General features: G+C 40.8%; 1 protein-coding gene across 2 annotated transcripts in view; it reads right to left on the bottom strand.

Moving 5' to 3' along the window:
* Nucleotides 1-528: 528 nt before the first annotated feature.
* The window catches only part of RNF130 (ring finger protein 130), a 77,320-nt gene continuing 57,356 nt past the window's right edge, over nt 529-20,492 (bottom strand). Inside the window, exon 8 of one of the 2 annotated variants that reach the window (XM_048488684.1) lies at nt 529-5,105. In XM_048488684.1, the coding sequence (XP_048344641.1) occupies nt 4,996-5,105 (110 nt within the window). In that variant the 3' untranslated portion in view covers nt 529-4,995. Of the gene's footprint in view, nt 5,106-17,869; nt 18,050-20,492 lie in introns of those variants that run through there. The other variant, XM_048488682.1, reaches the window with a different exon arrangement.

Here is a 20,492-nt window from a genome sequence, read left to right as displayed (position 1 = left end):
ACTCCAATTCAGTAGTGCCTTCCGATTGACTGGGTTGAATTGCATCACTGCTTAGGTAGGCACCTTGAAAGTGGAGCAGCCACAAAAGTTTTACACACTAGCCGGGCATATCTGGAGTTAAACCAGGGTTTTTGAAAAAACACTACATACATCCAGGGGCAGGAAAAAAGTGGGGTAAACGGCCAGTTGTGGCGCAAATCAGAAAGTGAGCAAATCTAATCCGCTCTAGGGGGCTCGACAGTGTGGAAAACTTGTGGAATATGGAGCAGCCTCAAATAATTAATCTAGATTAAACCTGTAGTGCGAAAAGGGCCCTTCTGAAAGATGTGGCAGGAACAGAACCCCACGAAGTTGCATGTGAATGGGTCTTGGTATTTGTATGTGTGGAGTGGAAGGGCTCAGATCTCCTCCTCCATCACACAAAGAAGCTCTGTACTATGGCAGATCTGTGAACCATGCCCCAGTACATTCATGCCACACTTCCCTCGTACTGCAATAATAAACATCATAATGGGGAGAAGGAGAGGGTGTGTTTTCCAGGCACTGAGTCACTGGTTAGTTTATTTATAATTCTATACACACTATTAGTTGTGCAATTTGGTTCACAGGCCCATGCAAAATCCAGGGAATTCTCTGATGAAAGAAATATAATTCTTAAATTCTTAGCCTGCTGCAACGTAACCTGACATAGTTAAAGTGGTTACCATATACATGTGTGTGGGATAGCATCTATTATTGCCATGTACAGCTAGTTTCAGATTGATTGATGCTCTGCAAAATGCTGTAAAATTAGAAGCCAAAAGTTTCTAATTTCTAGTGGCATGTGTAAAATAAAGAGATGGTCATATCCAGACAACAATAAAACAAAGGTTTCCTAGTAGAAATAAATGGAACTGATCCCATTCATACAATTTGTGCTGTTGATCAGACAAGGAACATAAAAGCTGCCTTTCTCAGGAGTTTGTCCACAAATTGCCTTATCTTTGATAAAACTGCATTATACACAATTTAATAATTGCTGTTTAGGAAAATTTATATATTCCAAATATCTGAATTAAGTTGTGTTTGCTGCATTTCTTAGCACACAGACTGAGTAGCATCTTAATACATGAGCCGCCATCTTACAAATGTGATTCAAGAACTTTCTGTTTGAAATATATTTGGTGACCAGGGCTAGAACAGTCTTGAAGTTTTAAAACACTTCAGTACAATAGCTACTTGTTTTGGTACTGTTATCCACACTACAATTATGATCCCCTTTATGAGATGGTGACATATACCGGTACATGAAATCAGAAAATTAAATCCATGCACAGCCCTCAGTCCTTAGTAATTACTGTCAATCACATTTTGGTCAATATGCACATGTATGCCAGTCTTAAGAATAGTGCACATTTTACTAGAAAATATGGCTAGCCTATAATCTGGGACACAACTGGATGACACATACATCCTGACTGAGACACGTGATGTGTTTAATTTTGTTTTACAAGTAGTTCACACACACACACACACACACACACACACACACACACACACACACACACACACACACACACACACAACATTTCTACAGTAGAGATCCCATCCCTTCTGAGTTGTTATTAGCTTTGGTAGCGAAAATAAGATAATCTTATCTTTCCTCCTAGTCAAGCTTATAGCAACCTAGGAGCATGGTTCAAGAGGAATGGGTTAACACTCTGCCCAAAAACAAAGCTACTCCTTGGTGGATGAATGTTTAATAATATTAAAGACATCAAGAAACCCAGTCATAGATCTTCCATACCTTATCCAATTGCACTCTTAATTCTGAAAAAGCTACCTTGGGTATAAGAAGGTTTATGAAGATAAGTAAGTGTTTGACCTCTTACCACTAGTTATCATCTATTAAAATAACCCATGTGTAATCTTAATTCAGTTATTAATTCATCTTACAGTATTCAGTCTCAGACTTTATAACAAAATGTAAAAGTTGGTGCTTTCGAGGGCTCATATGAGATAAAAGGTAGCACTGACATTGACATCTGGCATAGCACAACGGAGCTCCAAAAATCAGAAGGCCCTTTCTTGATGAGAGTTTATATTGCTTTTACTGCTCACAGGGCAATTTGAGTTTTATGGCTTAGCAGAAAAGCAAATGTAATATCTGAAAAGCTGGGTGAGAGCTAAACTGAATGCCTTTTTTGAATGCTGCGTATCAAACAGGGAATGTGCTCCAGTAGCTATTTCATACACGTTTCTTCATCAGCCAATACATATTGAGGTACACAATACTACACAACACTGAGGCAGAACAACATGCGCAAAAGGAAACTGCAGTTAATAAAACAAATTTCCATATTCTATTTTCGGAGCTTTGTCTATATTCTCAGGTAAGTGACCATTGGTAATGCCTCAGATACCAAATGGAAATATTACCCGTGGCAGAATCAGCTAAACCCACTGCAATCTGCTTCAACTATTATAATCTGCAGTCAGGCTGTAGCTCAGTGGTAGAGCACATGCTTTCATGCAGAAGCTGCCAAATCAATTCCCAAAGGATCTCAGGTTGCAGGCTGAGTAGAAGGAAAGACCTGTACCTGACGCAGTAGACAGCTACTGCCAGCCAGAGTTGGCTTGTATGTTCACATTACTGTTTGACAAGTGGACAATTGTCTGTTGGGGGAATTCCCTGCTTGTGAGACATAAATGAAGATTCAAACCATGAAATCAGAAGGTACCCTAGTCACCTCCATATAACGACTCCAACTTGAAAACTTTTCAATTAGAGAGGAAGGCGGGAACCTTACTAAAAACTGTACATATATAGTAATAACACTACTGTAATAAAAATCTATGACCAAACAATTAAGCCACTATACCATTCCCCATCTCTGGTCCCAATCCAGAAGAAACTAATCATATTTTAGACCCGTATCAGAGGTTTTTATGGCATCTTCTCTGAGCTGGGAGAATTACTGCATAAAGGGTATTTGTTTGATCATTTACAAATCTAATGTCAAATTTTTTTGTTCTATTCCAACAACAGCTATTTTGAACACTCCAACCTACCCCTAGAAGTCAGCAGTTTACAGTTTTTAAATTAATTTCTATTCAACCAACAGTGTGATTTATTACTTTAGATATAATATGAGATGTATAGATTTTTGGCTTTTCCTTTCTATGTTCTAGCCCTATACTTTGCCATAAGAGAGTATTTAGCATTAAATGATTTGCTTTTCATATTGCATATCTCCCTAAAACTGGTGGCTTGAAAAAGAGGAAAAAAATGAATGTAGGACTTTTGTTTTTGTATATTCAAAGTAGCGTCACTGATGTTCTCCATCAAATCTTCCAAATGTAAATCCCCAGTAGTTTAAGACTGTGCTTTAAAAAATATTCTCTTTAGAATTTCTCATGTTAGCAGAGTACATGAAAACTTACCTAGCACAGACATGAAACAAGAGACCACCAGGATCACGTCCTTATGCTCTGCATCACTCATCAGTCCAGAATTATCAGAAAAAATATGGCCAACCGGGCAATACAAACTAAGCATTCTGCTACAAACAGCTTGTTTCCAGTTAGCACATAAATGTCACAGCATCACTACATTACAGGATAGGGAAAACCCTGTGAAAGCCTATTTTTTGCAGGAAAAAAATTCTTCCCCTCCACCTTTCCGCTAATATCATAAGCTGTCTAACGATGATAAGACACCCCCTTACCTCCTTAGTCTCTTCTGCAATCAACTTTCCTAGAGTATGAAGCTTTTGTTCACACTACAGTGATACTATTTCTAACGCTTCAGCAGCTCAGAGTTTCAATGGGGAAGAAAATGACACTTGTCAGTTCTAACATTTACACAGCATCCTGAAGGAAAGCTGTTCTAGTTGCACAATCCAAATCTGGTGTTGGTTGATTTCTGCATAAGCAACACTATTGATGATTCTTAAAAAACACAAAATTGTCTTTGTTTTCAGCTGTTCATGTCTGCAGTTGTTAAATCAGAAGATTTCTTCTTCAGCCATTTCTTCTCCTCCGCCCTGCATTCATGATATTGAAGTCCTCTGGAGAAGGCATGGCTTCAGAAAAGGTGTGTTGCTTCATGGTTACAGCTATCTCAGGTAAAAACGTGTAGGAAGGAAGTTTCCAGCCATTTTAGTATATAAAGCCAACATACTGGCTTTTTAAAAAATCAGAGTGAAAAAGAACAGCTCTTTTAAAAACCAAGCAATAACCTCATTTTGATTTCTGTTTTTTTCTTTAGTCTTATGATCTAAAGGTCAAATACTGGTTTTATAAATATCAGCAGCATCTTTAAGTTAGAGATTCCCTCAACAGGAAGGCTGGAAAATGGCTGTTAGGGGTTTTTTTTTTTTGCATTTTTTCTAAGCAGCTTTTGTCCGTATATATCCTTGACAATGCGGTGGAAAAACCCCAACATTGTATACTGAGGCTGACAGTCAAAACGATGCTATAATATTAGCTTGTTCTGCCAGCAGCCAATTAAATGGCAAGCTGGAATGTCAGTACATTTCTCATAAATCCCTTTGGAACTGGGATGTTCAATGTAAGTTTAAGGACAGAATGAAGAATAGCTGGAGTATTTTCGCCTCTACCTCCAACAGGCAACTAAGCTGGCAAAACACTGCAATTTTGTAAAAAAGAGAAATACCATGTGCCTACTCAAGAGAGGTAACTGTAGTACAAAATTAAAAACTGAGTACGGCAAAACCTCTAGCATACTGAAACCATTATGCTGGCACTGCTAATGACAGCTTTAACTCGGCAAGCTCCAACAGCCGACTTGTGGTGCACACTCTTCATCCGCTTATCCTCCAATATTGCCTCAGCTGAGCTTCACCTTTGCAGCCTGGCAGCCAGGCACATGTTCTGGAAAAGGTCGCTCTTCTTCAGACAAAGAACACCCATGGAAGGAGTACACAATAATAGGAATGAGAAACAGAAAAGGAAAAGGGGAAGAGAGCAAAGCAAGAAGAATGCAGATCCCCTTCAGGTCTTGTTCTCATCATATATGTCCAAGACAGGCTCCATTGAAGAGAAGTCATTCTCATACACCAGGCTCCGAGGAGACAGAGAATTACGGTGGAAGAAATGGCCACCTACAAAAGAAGAGACAATTAAAAATCATATTAGGCATGAGTGGGAAGAAAAATAGGGCACTTCTTGTCAAGTATATATTCCATTCCTCTCTAATCATTTTTATTTTTACCCAAATCATAGAGGTGTGAAAATTACTTTAGTCTTAAAAAGATTAAGTATATTTTGAAATATGTCATATGAAACACAGATATTTTTGGGTCATACTGCATGCTGACAGGAAATAACATAGGTGGAAATAACACAATTTAGCTGAAAATGAGATTATTCGAATAGATCAAACAAAGCTACTTTTATTTATTAAACAATTTATTTATTAATTATCTGGCTAATTTCCTTGTTAAGTACTGTATGGAAATCAGTTTTGGTATATAAACCCAAATAGATTGTTTCTTATGCAGTAAGCTTCAGAATGCAAATTGTTTATTTAGAAAATATGTATGCTTCCTCTCCAGAACTGCTGAAGGCAGTTCACAACAATAAAACAAACAAGCCTACAGCAAACAAAAGGTTTAAAAATTATTATCAGTAAAAACATCATAATCAGTCAATAGTAATAAAAATAAAACTGCCTCTAAAAGCAAAGCATAGAAGCACAAAAACAAAGCAGTCTAAAATTCACACTGTGCCCAAATCATGTAGGGTAAGAACCAGCACTATGAGTTGTGCCCAGAAACAGATTGGCAACTACTACGGTCTTTTGACACAGGATTAATATGATCTCAGCATCCAGTCCCTAACAGCAACCCTGCTACCACATTCTGAATCAACTGAAACTTCTGAACAGTTTCAAAGGGAGCTGTATGTAGAGCAGTAGACTATTCTGAATGTTATCAGAGCATGAATCAAAATGGGCCAATCATGTTTTTTGAGAAGGGTGGTGGTTGGCATATGAAAAGTTGCTATGTGCCATGAAGCAGCCTCCAACCATAGGACAGGTTCCAGCAGCACCCCTCAGTTATGCAACTGCTCTTAGAGTAGAAATGAAAGCCCCTCTAGGACAAGCTGACTTTGCAGTACCTGAGCCGTTTATCCATTGACCAGCACCCCCGCACCAGTCTTGTCTGGATTGAGCTTTGGTTGACTGTCCCTCATCCACCTCATTACCTTCTCCAGACAGCAGGCCTGCTTGGCTCAGCTGTTAAGAGGTAGAGCTAGGGATCATCTGCATGTTGGTTGCACCTCACTTTAAATCTTCAGATGATCTCTCCCAGAGGGTTTGTGTATATACATAAATAGCTTAGTGGAGTGGTTCTCAACCTTCCTAATGCTGTGACCCTTTAATACAGTTCCTCATGTTGTGGTGACCCCCAACCATAAAATTATTTGTGTCTCAGTTCCTAAGACCATCGGAAATATGTGTTTTCCGATGGTCTTAGGCGACCCCTGTGAAAGGGTCGTTCGACCCCCAAAGGAGTCGCGACCCACAGGTTGAGAACCGCTGGCATAGTGGATAAGTTAGATCTCTGGGAGACCCCACAGAATAAATGTCACAGGACTGAACTGCAGCCCACCAGATCACCTTCTGGAATCAGCCAAGTAATAGAACAGCTAGTAAGTATAGTACCCCCTCCCCTAGCCCAGCCAGCCTAAGAGGATGCCATAGTCAATGGTATTGAAAGCTACTGACAGATGTAGGTGGATCAACAGGAACATATCCCCTTTGTCACTATCCTGGTCTTAGGTTTTTTGGCCAGGATGATGAAGGCCAGTTCCACTCCCAGTACTTAATCCAGATTGAAATGGGTCAATCTGTCTCCTCCAAAACTGTCTTAGTACAGATACTGATTTCCAGAAACTTCCATAACATAATGCCTTAAATGAGCAAGTAAATAAAAGGAGATTGGATTTATACTCCACTTTTCTCAATTGTAAGGAGTCTCAAAATGGCTTACAATCTCCTTCCCTTCCTCTCCCCACAACAGGCACCTTGTGAGGTAAGTGGGGCTGAGAGAGTTCTGAGAGAACTGCAATTAGACTAAGGTCATCCAGCAGGCTTAATGTATACAAATGGGGAAACAAATCTGGTTCGCCAGATTATAGACCACTGCTCATGAGGAGGAGTGGAGAATCAAACCCGTTTCTCCAGATTAGAGTACACAACTCTTAGCCATTATACTACACTGAATAGTTGATTTCTTGTATATGTTGCATTTGTTGTAATGTTATGAATCCAAACCTCTGAAAAAATAATCTCTCTTTTACAAGAACCAACATTTCTCTTACTCACACACTACCATGATTAAGGGGAGGAGCCATGACTCAGGAGCAGAGCACACGCTTTGCATACAGAAGGACCCCAGGTTCACTGTCTAGTGCCACCACATAAAATGACCAATGTAGAAGGTATTGAGAATATCTCTCTGTGCTGCAGAACACAGAAAGCCACTGGTACTCACAGAGGACAATAATGACCTGGGAGGTTCGTTGGTCTGATGCAGTATACAAGTCATCTGTTCAAGTCCACAATCCGTTGCATGCTTATTTGTGAGAAAGCTCTGTTAAATTTATTGGGGCATATGTCTGAGTAAACATACTAAGGATTGTGCTGCATAAAAAATGTAACCCAGGGTAAGTGGAACCACCAGAGATAAATAATATACAGAACTCCTTTTACTATTTCCTATGGACAGCAGTGGTATATTCACTGCTACGGAAAAGTGCTATAACTGGGAATACTTGTGGAATAGGCACAAACCTGGCTCCCTTGATTTCAGCAGTCTAATGTCAATTGAGCAGAATATGCCGCATCCACAAGCACCTCTTCTGCAATACAGGGGATGGTATCACACTGTACTATCACACCCTTGGATGGCAAAAAACAGAATCTAGATAGGGTCTATGCAGGAAGTAGTGACTGAACTCTCAGTGGATAAATCAAATCCGCTGCAATTGCCAATATTGTTTTCTCCCAGAGACGGGTGTCCTCAGAATATGGGATAGGTTTAGGAACAATGTTATTTATTGTTCTTCCATACATCAAATGACTGTCATTCACTCCCATGGGGAAAAGTAAAGTCATACACTAGGAGACTCTGCTGCAACAGAGCAAAACCTACTCCCCCTAATACTAAGTGGCTATCCACTGAGAGGACCTGACAGGAGGACCGTTCAATCTCTCCATCGATCATGAAGGATATTTTGTCTTTTGCCTGTAGAAGCCATGTTTGAAAACTTCCAGAGTCTGAAAGTTTATTTCTTTGTCATTTTGTCAAGGCGTAAACTTTTTCTGAATACTTTACTTTTTCTGGTAACATTTTCAAAAGGCAAGAAAATATCAAATTCACTGAAGGAAGACCTACCCAACCGCTGTCCTGGCAAGAAAACTACACAAGAATACAATGAAAACAACATTAGCATCAGCCTGCAGAGAGACAGAGGCTGCTTATGCACTGCGAGGTTCCCTGTAAGGAGCCTCAAGGTGGCTTACAAGCTCCTTTCCCTTCCTCTCCCCACAACAGACACCTTGTGAGGTATTGGGCTGAGAGAGTTCTGAAGAACTGTGGCTGGCCCAAGGTCACTCGGCAGGAATGTAGGAGTGCAGAAACACATTTGGTTCACCAGATAAGCCTCTGCCACTCAGGTGGAGGAGTGGGGAATCAAACCCTGTTCTTCAGATTAGAATCCACCTACCCTTAACCATTACACCACGCTGGCTCTCCAAAGAGAAATGTGTGCATAGGACTGCTTTTTTAATAGTGGCTTATCTTTTGCCACTTTGTCCAAAGGCAAACAGTTCAACTTACAATATTAAAAAGAACCAAAAGTTATGTAAGTAAAAGGTGTGCAGGCTAATATTTCAATTGGTAAGCAGACATGCTTTGTACTAGGTGCTGTGCTCCTTTAACAAGAGTAGCGTTACTAGCTGAGACTGGTCATGCAGCGAGGCCCAGATCAGGCTAAGGAACAGCATCATTTCATTGTAGCTTTTGTTGCTCTCCAAGTTAATAGCAGCAAGAAAGAAAGAGAATCTTATCTGATGACAGCATTTTTCCTCAGTGCACTCTGAGAAAAGGCATAGTCTTTGTTGCAAAGTTTGGGGAAATTGGACCAAATTGTAGACATGTCAAAAAAATCCCCTTTGACTATGTTTAAATTTAGTTTGTACTGCTGCTTTCTCAGCAGGGAAAAACAGCCCTTTGATAGAAATCAATTCTGACTGTCAGTGAACTTCCTGAAGTAGAAATCTCTTCATCAGTATCTTGCAGAAATTTAGAAGACCTGGTTTTATACAGAGCAAGGTGGGTGAAGGGATTTAAAGAGCCAAAAGGCCAGATGTCAAGGACGACATAATAGGTCTTGGACATGATGGATATAGAAAGAAGAAATGGCAAGAGTGATTGGTGGGCATGTGTAGCCATGTGTTGATTTCTAGCCAGATAATTTGGTAGATAGCAGGCAAGAAGGGTGCAGGGTTGATGTCAAGATAATGCAGCAAGTATAGTATTTCCTCAGCGCTAACACCACCTAACACCACAAACAGTCTTTCTCTTAGGTTATTACACCATTTTAATTCCAGTCAGTCTTGCTGTTAGTTAAATATACATCCACTTTCAATTAGGAAACTCTCTGGCCAGTTACGCACAAGGTGTTTGCTGCATGGTGGAAATGAATGTCCGCTGCGGCAAGATTTCTTGGACAGATGTGTTTCCTCTAGCCCTTTTTTCACTGTCCATTCTCTTCATGGCAAGCAAATCCACTTCCAGCACAATTTTTGATTTTGCTTTGCTGCTAGAGCAGGACAGATTTGCCACTGGGCACAGCTTTCCCCGGATCTTTTCCCTCCACCCACAGCCGGTCCACCTGGTCTCTCCCCCCCCACTCCATTGCGCTGCTTTTCACGCTTGCCCCTTGCCCTCCTCCTTGTTGCTAACTACTTCCCACTTAATGTCCTGCCATATTGTTTCTATTGTCTGTGGCCTCTCCACTCCTGCATATCTTTTGATCTTTAGAATTTAAAAAACTAAATAACCATATTGATAGTTCAATAAATTAATACTAATACTAAAAAAAAGCAAAAATAATAAGACTAGTCAATCAGTCCAAACACCCAGTTTGCCCCTGCTTTTGATCAACAAACTGGGATGTCTCCAGCCTCATAGTTTTATGCACAAGCAATCAGTGATTCCAGACCACACTGGGAAAAGCCCCACGGTCTTGCTTGGGTTTACAGCACATCAGGAGACGGATGATCGTTAAATTGGAGACAAATTCACATTGTCCTAAAAGGACAAATTCACATTGTCCTTTTAGCCGAGTTTTGCTACAGATTGACAGATCGATATGTCAATATATTGATTAGATTAAAAATAAAAAGTAAAGGTCATAGTAAAAATTAAAGCATGCATGCACAATAGAGAACCCACAAAACATTGCCCCCCCCCTTCTAAATGCAAGCAAAAATCCAACTGATGGGTAATGCCTGCACTGCTGCAAACAGGACTGTGGGTAATAATGTGGAATAAGCCCCAAATCAAAGACTCCACAGCCAATTCTTTTTTAAGTCACCCCCTGTAATGCAGGAACACATAATCAAAGCACTCCTGACAGATGGTCATCTAGCCTCTCTTTAAAAACCTCCAAAGAAGGAGACTCCACCACACTCCGAGGTAGTGAATTCCACTGTCAGTGATATGTGATGGCTTTTCAAGCATTGGATCTAAAAAGTCAAATGGCTTGCAGGCTAGCAGTGCTTCCAGATGTTGGTTTTTCTAAGGTCCTGGAAGCATTGATTTGGTTCAAATGTAATGGAAAGGAGCAGATGCTTCATTTATACTTAATTAGCATATTGAATTGACTGGAGATTTGCAGCCTGCAACGACTAATGATGTCCATCAGTATACAGCAGGTAATACCAATGTGTATGCCAGAAAGTTCACTTAAATGTCACAAAATTTATATTTTCAAAACATTTATACCCCTTGCTACTGCAAGCTCTAAACTGATCCTATGCAGAAGTCCCTTAGGGAAGAAAATGAAAGCATTTTTTTCCCAGAACTCGAAATGTATCTAGATAAATTCACAGCTGGTTATGACAGATAGTTAATGCAATCAAAGTATAGTTCAGGAAGCCACCACATTAAGTACGTTGTTCAGTACCACTGATGCTACTTTTTCTTATGTACCAAATCTAAGGGCCTATCTGTGGCAGTCTTTTAATCAGTCTGATAAAATATGCCTGATATGTCACTTCTTGGATAGGGACTTTGCTACTGTCATTCATGCTTTAATGATGAATTACTTTAAACTATACTATCTTTTAAAATAGCCTAGAAGTGTTAATTGGTACACAATTAATCCACCTTGCCTAGAGGCAGGACAACACCTCTTGGAAACAAGGGCATGGTGGATCACCCTTAAATTCTGGATCCGGCTTTGTTTTTTCAGTGACCCTAACAGCCTCATTCACTGCTCCCTCCCTGAACTTCAGTCATCTGCCTGGTGGGCCCACATCAAGCTTAAGATCTCCTCCCTGGGTTTCTCTTGGGACCAGCTCCTTATGCTTTCCCCCAGTGATCTGCACCACTGTATTAAGGAATGGCTATTCGACCAGGAACATCAACTCCTAGTTAGCAAAGCAAGGAGCCTGTTTTCTCCCCTTCACTTTGAAATCATGCCTGGGAACTGCAGGACAGCTGCTTACCTAAATATCTTGCTCGACCCTAAGTCTAGGTGGTTATTCACCAGAGCAAGAACAAACACATTCCCTCTCACCTTCTCCCCGGAGAGATTCATGGCACACTCACAGAAAAAGCGTACATGTCCATATTGCTCAACCTCTGAGGAATCTTTGGAGCATGTTCTATTAGTCTGCCCGAAATTCATAGATCTCAGACCTAGCTTGTTCTTTTCAACACCGACTTACTTGTGCCCTCCATATTCCAAATTGAACCGCCTCTTGAACAATGAGGATCCCAGGCAGTTGAAAATGGTGGCCAAGTTCCTGCTCGATATTGTAAAATAAGTTTCTGGCTCTCTTTTTATTTACTTATTTTCCTGAAGTTTGTACTGTATGAACTATGAGCAGCTGTTTTACTCTTTCAAACTCAGGATCATATTACTGCACAGTTTTATCTGTATTTTCTCTTGATGCCTAATAAAGGTCTTTGAATTTGAATTTTAATCCACATACCAGGAGGTACAGAAGACAAGAAATACTACGTCTAGTCTTGCCACTCACTGACTGCCCTTCTAGGACTCTTAAAGTAAAAAAATACTTTTCTCGTAAAAATGAATTTGTATGACTTCAAATAAAAATGGAGTGTCCTTTGACATCGAGTGTATGGAGTGATTGTTCACTCAGCGACTGGGGATTTGGGAAGAATATAGGCAGTGTAATATCCTGGGATATATGAAACTATGGCTGAAACAGATGCAAAAGAGTGCCCGATCACTCTGATTTCTAAAAGATTTACAAGCATGTTAGATTTACTCTGTGACCAATGGCCCCAAACTTGCAAGGAGTTGCAGAAAGCTCCCCAATCTGATAAAGAGGCATCTATGTAGATCATATAGTCATAAGGGAATGTGCCTAAGTCATCATCACCTCCAGTGATGGACAGTTTTTGACTTTGGGAATCTATGTCCAATTACCCACTGGGGCTCTGGCACGTGGTGGGACAAGAAATCTTGTCCCGACATGCTTCCTCCCTGTGGCCGGCCGAGAGAGGAGGCGCATGGGGCAGGATTTCTTGTCCCAACATGCTTCCTCTGATCCTACCTGTGCTTCTCACTTTCCATGGGGAAAGCAAGAGTACTTCTGGTACGACTTTTCATGTCAAAGTGGGGCAAGGCCAGGGAAGAGAGTGGGTAATCCCTCCCTGTTAGGTTTGAATTTCCTAAGGAACCAGTTTTGTAAACATCTCATATTTAACCTGATGTGGGGAACTACAGAGATGAAGAGTACTTAGGAGGAGGTGGTGGAGAAACATAAGGAGGGATAAATCTAACAATAACAAAACCTCATTATAGACAGGACCCAGTGATCTTGGACCATTGATCATAAAACAATGACAACCTGTCAAAAATTGCTCCTGTAGTTATGCCACTTATTCTCCCCCGGATGGTGGATCCCTGGGAGACTGGCCCCCATGTCTGTCCATCTGTCTCTGTTGGGGACCTAAATTGGGATTGCTGGTAGCAATATAAACCAGTAGAATGATTCTGACTTGAATGACGGATGAAGTACCTTTGTTTGAAACTCTGCTCTACATCTTGGGAAGTAACACCTGGGGATTTCGCTGTAAGGTGACTTTTCCTAATTCTCTTGAAGATGGTATCAATTTCTTCACTGAAGAGAGTTTTTCCTTCAAAGGGAAGATCTTCTACCCTGGAACTAGTGTCAGGAGGTGTCAGCCATGCAAGTCTCCTCACAACCACTCTAGATGCCATGGCTCTGTTGGCACTGAAAGTCTGGTGGCATTCAATTGCTGCTTCCCCAGTCTGGAACTTTCAGCAAACAGGACCTTGCCTGGAGTCTTTTTATCTTCTGGCAGGGAACCAGTGCACTGTACCATATGGTCCCAAAGTTATATCTGGTAGTATGCCATCACAGCTGTGAAACGTAACAGTCTAAAACAGGGGTAGGGAACCTGCGGCTCTCCAGATGTTCAGGAACTACAATTCCCATCAGCCCCTACCAGCATGGCCAATTGGCCATGCTGACAGAGGCTGATGGGAATTGTAGTTCCTGAACATCTGGAGAGCCGCAGGTTCCCTACCCCTGGTCTAAAACCTAAAGCACCTGAGGAATAAACTTTTCTGCAAGGGCCTTTCCTTCCCTCTTTATCTATTGGGGAGGAATGGGAACCAGCCCTGTTACAAGAGGGAAGGTCGCCATTGAATTGGATGTGGGGTGGTGGAAATGAAATTCAGACCCCTCCTGTTTTATATTGTCAATTTTCCATTTTGTTAGTGGAAGCCTGACTTCAAGGTCTAACCCACACACCCTCCACTATTTTTTTGAATACCCTTGATTAGTGGGAGGGCAACTGGTGCCCTAACAGCACTATATAATACACTTGTGATCGGATCTGAGGACCTTGGATCTGACTGTATATATTCAATATTCAGTGCTTTTGCCATTTGAATCAATTGCTCTGAACAGAGCTTAGGGTCCTCCATTGGAGAGGCAGGAACCAATCGACATCATCCTCCAGAGGAGGCATGGAGGTGACATAAGGTTCAGCACTGGAAATGGAAGGATGATTCATCGGGATCTTGATAGAGACCTGGAGAATCAACAACATCCTCATGTCTCAACGACATTTGACCAATGACTTAAGTGATCGACAAGAAGAGATCTGACAAGGAGGCATGTCCCAATGGGAGCATATTCATTCCCGAACAACATGGATAGGAAAACTGGCAAGGGTGAGAACTGAAATGATGTGGCAGATAGGAAGAATTATGCCTTAATGCGAAACACTTGCCTGACCCAAAGGAGGCAGGGGAACCTGGAAAACATCATCCTCTGAGGAAGGAGTGTCTGGTAAACATTGGGGAAGGCGTCCTCATGCAATGGAGGAGCTCTGGACTTGAAGGCTGGCAAAGTCCATGATAGGAGATAACGATGTATGACAATGAGGGAAGCTTCAACACCATGCAGCTCCTGGACTCCAAGCATGACTCCCTTGAAAGGAGCAGTTTCAAGCCTATGTGCCACCTCTACAAGTGTCTAAAAGTGAAGCTCCATGCAGTTTCAAAGGCCATCACTGTGATGCACAGAGACCATGAAGAGGAAAGGATGGAACACTCGAGATTCTACCCATGCCCTTGGAAATTGTTTAGCTAGCAACAAATATACTACACATTGTGTTAACCAGGTGGAATTTCTAGATGCCCTACTTGGACAGAATAGTCATCCTCTTTGTGGACACACTGGGCTGGATTATCAAATAGTTTTGCAAAGTGTGACTTGTACGGAAAAATCGTGATTTCCCCACTTCATGCATCTGTACTCCTTTTCCCTCACTCTTTAAAGATGGACTGTACAGAATTCTCCCAACAACAAAATATGTACATCTCACTGTATGATGGGCCCAGAGTACATGCAGTTTCAAGTGTTCTCATACATCCTTACAACACAGTAATTGCTTGCACTTCCTGTTTCACCATGATTCTTGAAGGCTGAAGCTGTCCTTATTCATTATCGTGCTGCCTCAAGAAATATGATGACATCTATAAACTGGAAGCTCCTTGTTCAAATCAAGGTCCAGTCATTAATTCACTGGGTGACCTTAAGCAAACCACAATCTTATAGCCTCCACCGTCCAACTATAAATATAAAAACAAATTATACTGACCTACTTTTCAGAATTGTTGTGTGGATTGCTAAGATAAATTATATGTTATCTTTTAAAGGCAAAAAGCAGCAGTTTTGAAAATCTATATTACTTTTTCTTATCTTTTCCTCTATATTTTGCTCATCATAAAGATGTTAGTATGGTCAGTTGAGATGTGGTGGCTGAGAAAAGTATATGCTTCAACATTAGAATATAGTTCCCAATGAATAGGAGAATTATCACTCATTTTTATATGCTGCCTTTGTCAAAACCATTATTTTGTGCATTTTTTATCATGGTACTTTGATACAAGAACATTTATAGTTCATTGAACAAAATGTATTTTTATTTTCAAACGGATGGGGGGGGGTGGGGGGGGGAGCAGAGATAGGTATAACTAGGACCCAGGCGGAGCATTCTACAACAAAGAAGGTCAGGAATGTTTTGTTCTGTGGCAGAGGAATATACAATTGATTAGCTTCTTTATGTGGAACAGAGTATGGTAGTGTTTCAAGTTTTTGAAGCAAAGACACTGCCATATTTGCAACATTTCCCCCAACATTTCACAAGGGCATTTCAAAACATCAATTACATCATATAAACTTTACATTTGCTTTAATTATAAAAACTGCCTTCTCAGCTGAAGGCTTTCTTAACAATTACAAATTAAATAAAAATTTTAATATAGATTTTTTTTAATATAGATTTTTTTTAAAAAAAGCCAAGTCTTTATTCGCAGTATTTCTTAAAAAGCAAATCCTATTTGGTTTCTTTTTGATAGCGGGAAAAACAACCTGGCATATTTTAATGAAAGACAATACTAAATTCAAAAGTAGGCTATGTTTTGAGTGCATTAACTTACAAAAATGTCAGGCTTTAGTCACCTTATTTGACAGTGAAGCTCATTAAGTTGGACTTTGGCTCAGAACCAGAGATTGAGAGCCTTATATTCACTAACAAGGCCAGTATGCATTAAAAAAAAATTAAGTTAATGTTTTACTCTTGAACACAAGCAGCTCCATCCAAATCCAGAGGCAGTGGGCCGCAGCAGCTATGTGGTACTGCCCTATCACCTCCAAACAGGCTTTTCAGTGGCATGGGGAGCAGGGAAAAGCTCTGAAATCTCCCTGCTGTCGAAAAGCCCCAAAGGGTGGACAGGACATATGCCACCAAAAGGCAGGCATAAATCCAAGGGCTGGTGTGCCGTGCCACTGGCCCTCAATCCCTGACTAAAGTTGGCTCCACCCCCAGAAATGCCCCTCCCATACTGGTGTCAGAGTGGGATGCCAATGCAGTCCCACTGCAGCCTGGACTTCTGGGTTCTGTAGTAGCGGAGCTGCGTGGCAGACGGCCACTGGCATATCTCCCCCTCTGCTGGGTAAGTCCCCCAGGGAGGGCAAACGTGCCAGACAAGGGTGCCCCACTCCCTCAAGCCCTTTCCCACCCTATTTGGATGGGGCTCTAAGTAAGCATGTGGGTTTGTGCAACAGCATGCAAACATATACAAGCAAAGAAAACCAAGCAAATTATTAAGAGATAATGTGGTATTGTAACTAACATGGTGAGCTGGGGATGGGAAGAACTGGGATCAAGTCCCGTTTAGCCATGAAGTTACCCTAACAGGATTGTTGAGAGGATAAAAAGGACAGGACCATATATGGCACTCTGAGCTCTTTGCAGAAAGGGCAGAATAAAAATGAGATAGACATCCAGTGCCCCTGGCCAATCCTATAATCAATTCACATTTTCTCCTTGTAAAATGTTCACAGTTATGTGCAGTGTTTGGTTGTCCCAACATTTTAATTTATATTTAGAACATCTGTATCTTTCTTTATCTTCTCAGAATCAAGGCACCAACACATGAGACCCTTCAAGAATATTTTGAGACATGTACAAGTAGCAGATAAGGGTGGTACGCAAGGTTTTACTTCAAGTTGCTCAAACAAACCTAATTTTTCATCTACATTAAATCTGTAGATCTACTTAGACTGAGAGTCACACTTATTACATTAAGTGATTCTTCTGTGTAGTTATTTAGACTTAGAAGGATGTTACTATGATCAGCATTGCACAGTTTATGATTTACTAACACACCACTTAAGGTATGATAAAATTAGAAATACATGCAAAATTAAATTTTAAGTGGAAGTACAACACAAAACATAATAAAAATGATATTATACTTCTACTGCTTTGCTCTTTTGGGGAGTCAAAATTTCACTTTGCATGTTCAAAAAAAGAAATAAACAAACAACCCTCCTCCAATACAACATGCAACATATTACAATTTCAAACCTATGTACTAGTATCATTATTAATGAATGTCAATTTATAGAGCTGCCATGTCAGCTGAGTGTTCAAAAGAGATTTGGAAGATCCAGATCACATTCACATACATATATTGAACTGGATCAGGTTGACTGGAGTACAAAAACTCATTCTTGAGGTGTTACATAAAAATAAAATTCAATCGCAGACTAAGGTTTTATAACTAAAGTTTTATTGATTTTTTTCCTTAATACAAAGCTTTGGCATTAGCAAATTATGAAAATAGAAGGTACTATACATATGCTTGTGTTATATGATCAACAAATGAAGCATAAAAATAGGTGGTTCGCTCTCCAAGGCGATTTGTCAAAGTGTTTCTTCAATACCACTCAGCCCTGCAGAGAAATAAAAGAAAGAAACATTAGGGGTATTTTATTATTATTGTTCATATAATTAATGTTCACTTAGAGAGCAACCCTAAGCCAGTTTACTCAGAATCCTACTCAGATCTATAATTTAGGGAAATCCTAAGTATCTTTCTCTGGCTGATAATACTGAACGAACTTAGGCTCTTTCCGCACGGGCCAAATACGGCGCTCTGGGGATGGCAAAAATGTTGTCCCCAGGGAGCCGTTCGCACAGGGGGCGCAGCTGCTTCGCAGTCGCGCCGCCCGAGCTCCGCCCGAGCGGTGTGAAGCCGCCGTTTTCCTACCTCGCTTCCCGAGCGAGGTTTATGGAAAACGGCGGCTCAAAGGCGCCCTCTCCCCGCCCTTTGCACCATCCTCCTACCGTTTCTGTGGCCGTCCAACGCGTCGCTGAGACTTGGGGACATGCCCCCCTGCCCTGCGACGCCGGAGCAGTTGCGCAGGGCTGTGGGGCGTGTCCCCAGGCCTCGGCAACGTGCCGGACGGCCACAGAAACGGCAGGTCAACTGGGCGATGGCGCTCTGCGGCGCTGTCTTCCCAGCTGTTTCTGGGACCGTTCGTGCAAACGGTCCCAGGGGGGTTGGGTCGGCGTCATATACGCCGACCCAACCCCAATCATGGCCGTGCGGAAACGGCCCTAGTTTGCTCTAAAAAACTCTTTCGGTGAATGGGAAGGAACATTTAAATCTATAACCATTGTAAGGAAAAATCCTTAAATGTTAAGCGTTAAAATCATGTAAATGAGTTCTGAAAAATAAGGAAAAAGTTAGAAGTTTCAGTTCTCTCTGTCCCCACACCTAATTAATATCGGTGTTTTGCAAAAGTTTAACTCAAAGCAGCCCTAGATGCTGCTTTGTTATGCTGGAACAAAACATATAACCCCCCCTCTTCTGTTGCTCTGTATCATTATCACATCTTAAATAAGTGTTTGTTACTCCCTCGCTCAGGAGATCCAAGGCAGGGAGATGTGAACCCTGCATAGTGGATGCAATATTCCTATGGAAGAGAAAACACAAGGAACTTCATCCTTTTCCAGCATGGCAAGCGAATGTACAATTGCTTACTCACTAACTAGTGCCAAACTCCACTGTTGAGTATAACCATTACTGGTATTAAGCAGTATATTTGTTTTTAGATGCAGAGGTCTTAGAAAGATTCAATTGTTACCAAAACTACAATATACATGATATTTCTTTTCTTTAAAAATTCACCCCTTATTTAATTTTTAAAAATGTTTTGTATATATACCTTTATACTTTTATGCATTTAATTATTTGACAATCATTCCCCTTAATTATTATAACTTTGGTAGTTCTTGCTGTTTAATAGCTACTGACATCTGCCTCCGAAATGGCCTGTCTTCGCAGCACGAAGCCAAGTTACTAGAATTATTCCATGTACAATGTTACTTATAACCTATCCTACAAATGATCATTTAAAAAAAGCAGCTCTTAGCATCAGAAAATAAGTTGTAAAATAAATTCTTCTTGTCTTTTTATGGAAATATGAAACCAATCAATAACAGAAACATTACATTGGATGCAGAGGCAATTCCAGAAACCTGCTAAACTCTGCTTCTTTTAAATATGTGTAGAATTTAGTCTAAGATTTCTCACCTCCTCTCCAGCCCCAAATTCATCTTAGGCTAAAAGCTGTTCTCAGAAAATATATACAAAATGCTCCTCTACTTTTTTATTCTTATTTGTTAATAACAAACTGAAAATGGATTTGTATATAAGAAGAGCCCACTAGTACAATCCATCCAACCCTTTTGTAGCTGACAAATCATATTGGGATGGCCTATTCCTATACAAATATCTGTGCATAAATTCAGGTTAATATTAAATGCCTCTCTGCTTACAGGATGCAGATGACATCTGGAATTTTACCTTCCAATGTCTCCCAACTAATTTCTTGCAACTTCTGTAAGTTTCCTTACATCCTCACTACAAATTTTATTCCTTGATAATTTATTCCATTGTTGTAAGGATAAACAATGTCTATTCATCCATTTATGAAGTATCTGAACCAGCACTTGTACTTCTACACTGCTCTTTATATATTGTTACTATGCATGCTATTGGGGTTGCGTTGAAATATAAACCTAGTTAAAAAACTGTTTTTAAAAAAAGAAGAAGAAGAAGAGTTTGGATTTATATCCCACCCTTCTCTCCTATAGGAGACTCAAAGGGGCTTACAATCTCCTTGCCCTTCCCCCCTCACAACAAACACCCTGTGGGGTGGGTGGGGCTGAGAGAGCTCCGAAAAGCTGTGACTAGCCCAAGGTCACCCAGCTGGCGTGTGTAGGAGTACGCAGGCTAATCTGAATTCCCCAGATAAGCCTCCACAACTCAAGCGGCAGAGCTGGGAATCAAACCTGGTTCCTCCAGATCAGAGTGCACCTGCTCTTAAC

Source organism: Sphaerodactylus townsendi, linkage group LG03, assembly GCF_021028975.2.
Source record: "Sphaerodactylus townsendi isolate TG3544 linkage group LG03, MPM_Stown_v2.3, whole genome shotgun sequence".
Lineage (NCBI taxonomy): Eukaryota > Metazoa > Chordata > Lepidosauria > Squamata > Sphaerodactylidae > Sphaerodactylus > Sphaerodactylus townsendi.
Note: the sequence above shows the minus strand (reverse complement) of the source record. Positions and strands in the feature narration are given on the sequence as shown.